This window comes from Limulus polyphemus, unplaced genomic scaffold, assembly GCF_000517525.1.
Source record: "Limulus polyphemus unplaced genomic scaffold, Limulus_polyphemus-2.1.2 Scaffold399, whole genome shotgun sequence".
Classification (NCBI taxonomy): domain Eukaryota; kingdom Metazoa; phylum Arthropoda; class Merostomata; order Xiphosura; family Limulidae; genus Limulus; species Limulus polyphemus.
The window spans coordinates 203,022-212,128 of NW_013666009.1; the positions used below are offsets into that span (position 1 = coordinate 203,022).

The following is a 9,107-nucleotide window of genomic DNA, read 5'->3' on the forward strand; positions in this document are numbered from 1 at the left end:
ATTACGTACACTATAATTATAAATCTACAACGAAATAATAAGAATGATTTACAATGCTCAAATTTGTTATTTACTATAAAAAAAAGATTAGTATATTTAATTCTGTCAAACACGGAACTTGATGGAAGGACTGTCAATATAACTTAGTAGTATTAAAGAACCTTTAAGATTGTATAGATGGGTTGGCCTCTGAACGTTTCCAACAGGTGATCAATAATTAGCAGTAACCTATCAACCATGTATGACCCCAGATAAGCTAGGCAATTGACCTGTGGGAATACTCCTAGTTGGACGATGTGAGGTCCACACCTGCCATGGATTAACAAGCTTTATGACCTGGGGATTACTTTGGTCAGTGCCAGTCTTACTGAGCTCTGCAGTTATGACTGCTTGCTGAATACAGGAACAGTGGCTTATAATATAGAGCATACAATGTTGTATCAATAGTTCAGCTGGTGATGATTCAATTTTCTGCTACTGCTACAACATTGTGCAAACAGCTACAGAAATTCTTTGTTAACAGATATGGATACTAAGGTTAAAAAATATTTGTTACATATTTTTTCTTTCCTTTCTTTAGGTTCTTTGAAAATAATATATAAACATAAATTTTATCCCATTATTTTTTCACTGCTTGTATATAACAATAATAAAATTATTGAATACTGTAATAATAATAGGTTAAAGAAGCTAGCTACGTGATTACATTATGTTTGTGTTTTTCATTGAATACTTCAAAATAAAACTTAAAATTATATTATAATTACACTGCATTTCAAAACAATTGAAATTTTCTATAAATGTTAAATAATGTCAATTAAATACGATTTGGAGAAATACTCTGATTTATTTTTAATATTAAATATATACAGATAACCTTATGTTTAATTGTGAGGTTTATGTATAAAAAAATAGTCAGCTACATTAATATTAGATTAAAAAGACTTATTTTACAAGCAGAGTTATTTTAAACATAATTTACTTGATTTTATGCAGAATTTCCCAAAATTAAAATTTTTATGAAACGCAGTGTATATCATGACACATGAAATTCAGGTCCATCAAAATTTTACTTTTCGTGCTTTTGTTCTGGCAAACGTGTGAACAAGTTGTTTCAAGTCCAGTTTCTCAGTCATTTCATATTCTATTGACAGAGTAGAAAGCCCAACAAGTCTTACTTGCATCATGGTTGAGCGTAAATACATTTTTATTAATTTTAGTTTGGAAAAACTTTGCTCACCACTGGCCACAGATACAGGGAGTGTCAAGAGAATATGTAAAGCAATAACTACATTTGGAACACTATCTGTCAGCTTTTTTTTTGCATATAAATTTCAGAATGTCTTGTGGGGATGCACTCTTCTCCACCGTCTTACAGTGACTTGTAATTCACTACACATATTTGCAGCATCAATATCATTATTATCACCATGTTATAAAACTTTTTCTAGTGTCAAGCAATGATCCATTATTTCCTTCGTTGTCATTGTCTGCATCTTGTGAATGTTATAAAGGAAGCCAGACAAAGAACTAACTTGATGCATATGTGTGAATCTTTGTACAACTGATTGTTTTGCCGAGTCCAAGACTGCAAAATAAAAATTCACCTTGAATGTTTGCTTGGGATTCTGAATTGGTTCATCATCTGTTTCTTCCTTCTCCTAATATGGACTAGCTCTAGTTCAAATTCTTCTGATATGACAAAACTCCTCTGCAAGTTCCTTTATATTTGCTTATGCTTTTTCATATTCTTTGTCATTCCTGCAGTTTACAAGATACTTTTTTGTTTCTTTCAGTTGTTCAACTGCATCATATATATCAAGTTCCTTCTCTTGAATTTTTTTGCTTGCTGTATTGATCTCAAACAGAATATCATACCAAACAACGAGGGAAACAATGAACTTGAAGTTGGAAATGTTCTTTGCAAGTCCGCTTGCCTCAACTAGTGAAGAATTGCCAGACGATCCTGTAAGAGAAATATCCTCAGAGATTTCAATTAAGACATCAAATGTACAACCAAGCTGATAGCAAAGACCTTTCAAAGCACTAATATGGCTTTCCCATCTTGTATCACTTAATGGTTTCACTGTCGGATGTGGGACATGTCATTTCAGAACCTCCCAGCGGCGTATCAAAGCTGAAAACTACATTTAAACATGTTGCACCAGATTAAATAATGCTGTTGCCTCAAGGCAACTTTTAGCAGCATCATTAACAACCAACTGCAGAGTACGAAGAATGCTCGTGGATTAATGTCCAATATTCTCTTTTGAACACCATTTTCTTTTCCTTTCATGTTGCTTCCATTATCATATCCTTGACCACACATGTTTTCGACCAGTAATGGCATCTCCCATAACTGATGTAGAATGGTGTCTGTCATGCCAGCACATGTTGTGTCATTAAGTGCCACAAATCCCACAAAATGTTCTTTGACGCGAGGCACTGGGTCGAAATCATCAGTGTCTGAAGGTATGTCTACAAACCGAGGTATCATGGTAATTTGTTCAACATGGCTTACATCTAAAATTATGGAATAGTATTTTGCGCCATACGCACATGTTATTATTTCTTTTTTATCGCTTTGGCTAAAAGCTGAACCAGTTCATTTTGTATCTCTTTCCCAAGGTAGTGTACACATCTCACTGTCTTGTATCTTACGTAGATGTTCCATCATAAGTGGGTCAAACAAAGCAAGATATTCTACAAACTTCAAAAAGTTTCCATTGCTTGAGGTGTACAGTTTGTCATGAGATCCTCTAAAAGGCAGATTTTTCATAGCAAGAACTCACACTAAAGCAATCAGTTGTTCTTAGATTTGTTGCCAATATTTTTCTTGCTGTTTGATGTAGAGCATATTTGTTCCATCAATTGTTTTCTTGCTGTTCAGTCTTAGTTCAAGTTCTCTTCAGTTCTGAAAATTATTCAAATGTTCCTTACTTTTTTCATGCAATACTAGAACTACAGATATGTTTTTCCAGTCTCTGCAACCTTCACCAGCAAGAGATGAACCATTTTGGTTTACAGTAAACAGCTTACAAGAGAAGCAAAATACTGAGTCCTTTGAGTTGGAATATTGTAGCCAGATCTGATGCATTTGTCCACCATTGGGAAGTCTTCTACAGTAATGAATTGATGAGAATCTTCTTTGTTGATGATCTTTAGGAAAATCGTATTGGTGAAATTGTTCTGGTCCGTGTTCCACCAAGATTAGTTGCAGATGCTTGTAGCAGGGTCGCCAAAGTTCAAACTAGTAATGCTTTTGCCTTCATGTCTTTCCAAATCTTGATTCTGACAAACATCACTTTTTCTGTTTCTGTATTTGGAATATATTCAGCTTCATTTTGAGAGTCTGTAGTAAAAACTGCTATCTCATTATTAGTGTCTCTTCGATCAGCTGAGTGATCAACGTCTGAGCACTGTAGATGAAGTTATTTCAAAAGTGAACCTGTTTTTTTTAGTTCAATATTTTTTTCTGCATTCCTTTTACAATTTTGTGCTCCAGACAGTTTTTTCTACAACTTCCTCCAGCCATTACCCTCTTTACACCTGCTAAAAAATTATAATTAACTTGCAAACAAAAAATTTATAGTTTTGTGATCATGCATATTGCCGAGTAAATCTGTTATCTGGCAAAATTTTTAATGTTTCACATTAGTTATTTGTGAACATATAAAATTAACATATACCTCAAAAGATGTATTCTTTTTTCATGTGGGCTCATTGGGCTTGTAGTAGATTAGGTATTCGTATTATAAAATAATGATAGAGAGAGAGCAATGATGGGGGTATGTGCTGATGGTGCCGGGTATCTAGTTCTCAGCATTTTCTTCCCACTGGTCAAGTTTAGTAGTCTACTGAAGATGTTTATTGTAATAGTATGTTGTCAAGTTTTTATTAAAGGATTAGTCAAGTTTTTTTAAAAGTCCACTATAGGCACGTAATATACGTATGAATGTACACATATGACTGTGGTTGCCCTTGATGGTATCTCTACATATTTAATCAATCTGGTTTATATTATGATAAAATCTGATGAGAAGCAGTAAGATTGAAAAAGAAAAACTCGCTATAAACACGTTTCTGTCCCATACATAATTAATCCTTACCCCGCATTTATTTCAACAAATATATATAAAAAAAAAATAAGTCAAGCATTATAGATTATGCATATTATAATACGAGAAAAATCAAATAATTACATTACAGAAATAAAACAATTTCAACTTACAGTTTGGCAGGCTGACGTATTGAGTTCTTGAAACTTGTTACTCTGACCAAAATCCATTGACTCTGACCACTCTAAGAAGAAGACTGAGCTTGCATTTTCCACTCTACACCAAATCATGTGACAGGTCATAACACCATGTGACCCTCTTCCTGACCATCACCCAGGGGCAGGGGAAGATCGGGGAGAGGGTGGAGGTTACACCCCACCCCAAAGCTTTGATGCTTCTTGTGAGAATGAAATTTTCTCATTCTTTTAATAAAACACTTCAAAAAGTTTTTTTTCTTTTCTCAACATTACTATCATCAGTCTTATCCACTGTTCTGTTTATTACTAAGTTTTTGTGTTTTTTAGTTGGATTAAGTATTTGTCCAAGTTGTTCAGAATTTGTGTGGTGCCCGCAGATTTTGACATCCTAGTTTGCCTAGTGGGTTGGGTAGTGCCGGCCCTGTCTGTAGCCTATCCAGTTCACTGAATGTGATCTTATTGCCTTGCAGATTGGGTGTTAAGTATCAAATAGCATGAATGTGCAACATCAAAAGAAAGGAAAATAGTTTTGAAATATTGTCATATAAGTGATGTTTATAATTTTCCAGAAAAATTTGTCAAAGCTAAAAGTACAGAAAAGTAACTTTTTTTAAGATTTAGATAACTAATTAATCAAGCCCACTAGCTATAATGAAAATGTCAATCTAACAAATTATTCCTGACAAGCAATTTTGGTAGAAATAATAGGATGTTCTCATTGTACAGTATATGTCATAATTTAAAATTGTTGTATTTTTTTAAAAATAAATTGGCATTCTATGTTAAAATGAGATGCAGATGTATTAAATTAGTTCCATAAATAACTTGTTTGGTAACTTTGTAGAAAGATGACATATTAATTCATTTCATTGGATCTTCTGCAAAGTCAACATATAACTTTTTCAAATTGCTATCTGTTAAAAAGTTTCTCAAAAATATTTATTTCTACGATATAAAGTATTCTGAAAAGAATAATTTTTTCTGAAACAAAGACATATTTTCTTCAGAATGAGCAATAATAACAAGTTATCTTTTTAATGCAATACCATTTTTTAAGGTTGCGTCACAATAATTTTTTAAAAAGTATAACAATATTTTTAGGTTGTATCATTGTGTGGTATTTTCAAGAAATGTTTCCCTTTCTATCCACTCTGTAGTTTTTTCAAAACAAACTGATTTCTCTGCAAAATAATTGGAGAATTAATTGGGACGTTTATTATGAAGTAGTTCTGAGTTCCTTGAGTAACTGAGTTTGTGAAAAGGAAAAGAGACTAGACACAATGAATAGTCTTTATTTAAAATATTAAAATCTACAAACAAACAATGTTTTATAATATACAATTAAAATCTTTATTTAAACAGCTCAGTGGTTGTAAAAGTCACTCTACATCTTTCAACACTGTTTCATGTCATCTTCAGGAATGTGAAATACAATTACTGTGTGCTATATAAGTACAAAACCCATGGTCATGTAAACCACTAGTTTACAATTTAATAAAGAAGATCATGCCATCTACATACTTTCTGATTTTCTAACCCTTCATCCTTATTTAAGATCAAGTTGTTTTTACTGTGTTCTTTATTTCAATAGTTTCTGTAATATTTCCAGCAATCATATTATGCGATTGAACCAAAATAACCAATTTTTCCCACTGGATGATATGCCCAGTATAATTTACATGATCAGCTAATGCAGAGTTTTTACTTTTGTTTTTAACATTTCTCTTATGTTTCTTCTAGTTTGACCAACGTATGCATGACCACATTCACATTGAACTTTATATATACCTGTTTTCTCCATTAGACTTATTTCATCTCATAATAATATAGTACATTATAATATATATATATAATATGTGTGTGTGTGTGTATAATTTTTTTCTGGTTTATACTTGGTTGGATAGAAGTTATTTTATAGAATTTAGTTGTTCAATCTCTTTTCTAGAAGAGTTTATTTTGTGGACCTAGGTTTGAAAATGTCATATAAATTATACAACTCATTGAATTAAATATGTTTAACATTTTTTGCTTATTCTTTTATCCATAGTCCAAGCCCCTGCTGAAATTCCAGACTGATGAACAAGATGGTATGAAAGTGTTGACTTGCTTTCTGTTGCCTCAGCAGGACTACCAGAATCAACTTCTAGGTAATATTGGTTTTTTAAAAATACAATTAAATAAATTGTAGTTAGAAATAATATTAACACTAAAAAGTACAAACCAATAAAATTTAAAATTATCATGTATATTGTAAGTTATTGAAGGTATAAAAGCTATTGAGCATGTTAAATAAGCTATGAAAATTAGCACATTAATGGTTATTAATTGAATTGTTTGTGTATGCATTTCTGTGCTGTAAGTCTGTATAAACCACCTAACCTACCCATTTAGCAAACATGTTTTTGTTTGGTTGCATGTTTTCATGCTTTATGTTTTGAAACCAATATGTGAGAATCAATTTTTGCAAGGTGATGACTATACAGTTAGTGTAAATCGTAATTTGTGGTAATAAGAAAACAATATCTTTCAAGTTTTAACTTCTAAATATGCTTTTTTTAAGAAGAAAGTAAAATGTAGTAATAGCACATTCAAATTTTTTTTTCATTCTTTTGAGCTGATAACAACATAATAAGTAAAACTTGTTTTAGGTGTTTCCTATAACTTAAATATTCTAATGTGAAAATAGCTTTTCAGTAGCCACTGGCTCATGCAATCATAATTTAATTTTGGAATATTTAAAAAAAAATTGTATTTTTTCTGTTAGTTTCATGGTTATAAATCTTTCATTCTTTTGCAAAATATCTTATTTTGCTTTATTTTTATTCCTGCAGAATTTTTTACTTTGTGGTGACTACAGTTGATGCTTGATTTTTCATCTGTAGTTTTAGAAATAAATAGTTATCTAGAGGCTAAATAGATTTGTTTAACACATAAAACAATGAGCTTATTTTGAAAGTTATCATCTTACATAACTTAAAAGTAATTAATACTTTTTGTATTGCAAGATACTACAAGATTATTTGAGCATTTCTATTTTTTTTTCACAGGAGACTCCCAGCCTGGAAAGCTGATGGTTTATTCTACATCTGGTTAGAAATGCATATATTCACTTTTTCTTTTAATTATTTGTAACTTTTAACCATATTTGTTGTATTGTATTTTTTGTTGTCAGTTAAAAGCTTCTTACAAAAGATAAGAAAATGATATTTTTATAATTAGTCTTCAGTAAGTTTACAGATTTATGGGTTTATGTGAAAACAGGATGCATTCAAAAATTATCAGAAGAACATTAGGAACCAAAATGATCTTTTGAACTATATACTAACCACTAGACTATACTAATCCCACTAACAGTAAGGTCAAAATACTTAATGAAAATATAAAGTAGATATACACAAAATTGAAATTATGTTATGGGCTTTGAATCAATAAGTTCATGGTTCATGCCCATTTAATACAAAATTACACTGTGCACTTTAGGTCTGCCGGTGTGTTATAAAAGTGATGGCCAAATTCCACAAGCAAGAGCTTAAGCTGTTTTCCCTATTTTATTCATCTATCAGTTCAAAAATAAGGGCGGCTGTGCATGAATAGCCCTTTGTGTAGCTTTATATGAAAATAAATAAGTAATCTAACTGGTAGTAATTCAGTAATTTTTTATCATATTTCATTTGTGATAAATGAATAGCTTTAATTATCCTATAACAGTAGGCAAAAAAGTAAACTTGCACTAAAAACTCAAACACAAAATATTGTGGTATTCTCTGGCACATTAATAATTTTCAGATAAGAACAGTAACCTTTACAACTAAAGGAATATATTGTTTTTGTTCAATCTACAGAAAACCTTTTCCAAGAAACTTTGGACCAAGATGATTGGTATCAAAATGTTGGTGACAGAGTATCAGCAGTTAGGTTTTGTGAGGAAAGTGATGAAGAGAAAGAAGAAAAAGAGGTTGGTTCCAAAAGATGCCTCTTGCAAGAACCTTTTCCTGTCTTCACTTATTTCTTAATACTGAACACTACCTGACTCTGTTATATTTTAGCACTTAAAATAAATATTTTTCTTAGCAACGCTGAGAGAAAGATTTGTTAACTCTTATTATTTCTGTCTTTTCTTGCTTCTTACTAACATTGTTTTAGAATTTTTTCTTGGCTTTTTATTTTGATATATTTTTACGCGGTATTTGATATATAAATGTTTCATCATAGAAACTAGCTTACATTTGGTTGATTACCATGTTAAATATTAATCTGACTTCATGGATCCTGATTATCCATATTTACTTAGATTTGTTTTTAGAAACTGATAATTGTTACTAGTTGGTTAACTGTGGTGTTTTATTAAAACTGAAACAAAACTTATGATAACATACAGTTTCAAACAAATGTATTATCACCATGTGCTTATTATACTGTAAATGAAAATAAAAAATTAAGGATAAGCATTTAGTAAACTTTAATCTGTGTATATAATAGCCAAGTGTCTGTCTTTATGTTCTTTATCTCTTGAATGGTTAATATTAGAAAAAAAGTATATTTCTTTTCTTGAGGGAATTTCATGAAAAAAATTGGGACTTCTTCTATCGACTGATTGTGATTTTAACAAATTTATATATATATATATACAGAGCTTTGCAAAAATATTCACCCCCTGCAAAGTTTCCACATTTTGTTGCTGTCTGAGCTTGCAATCATGAAACTTTCAAATGGAACTTTATATTTAGAATCTACTCAATCTACTCCAAGGTGAGAAAGCTAAAAAAACGCTGATATTATGTGAGTTAGATTTTCAAATAAAATTATAATATTTTCTATTGCATAGGTATTCAACCTTTTTGGTATGGCAACC

The 9,107-nt window shown here is 31.0% G+C and overlaps 1 protein-coding gene across 2 annotated transcripts in view; it reads left to right on the top strand.

Annotated features, from left to right (window-relative positions):
* LOC106457969 (protein scribble homolog) overlaps positions 1-9,107 on the top strand; it is a 256,183-nt gene that overhangs the window by 119,192 nt on the left and 127,884 nt on the right. For both annotated transcript variants that reach the window (XR_002610285.1, XM_022384070.1), the window contains exons 10-12: positions 6,303-6,402; positions 7,303-7,344; positions 8,098-8,210. Coding sequence is in view for 1 of the 2 variants with exons in the window: in XM_022384070.1 (XP_022239778.1) it covers positions 6,303-6,402; positions 7,303-7,344; positions 8,098-8,210 (255 nt within the window). In the remaining variant the exon portion in view is untranslated. The remainder of the gene's footprint in view (positions 1-6,302; positions 6,403-7,302; positions 7,345-8,097; positions 8,211-9,107) is intronic.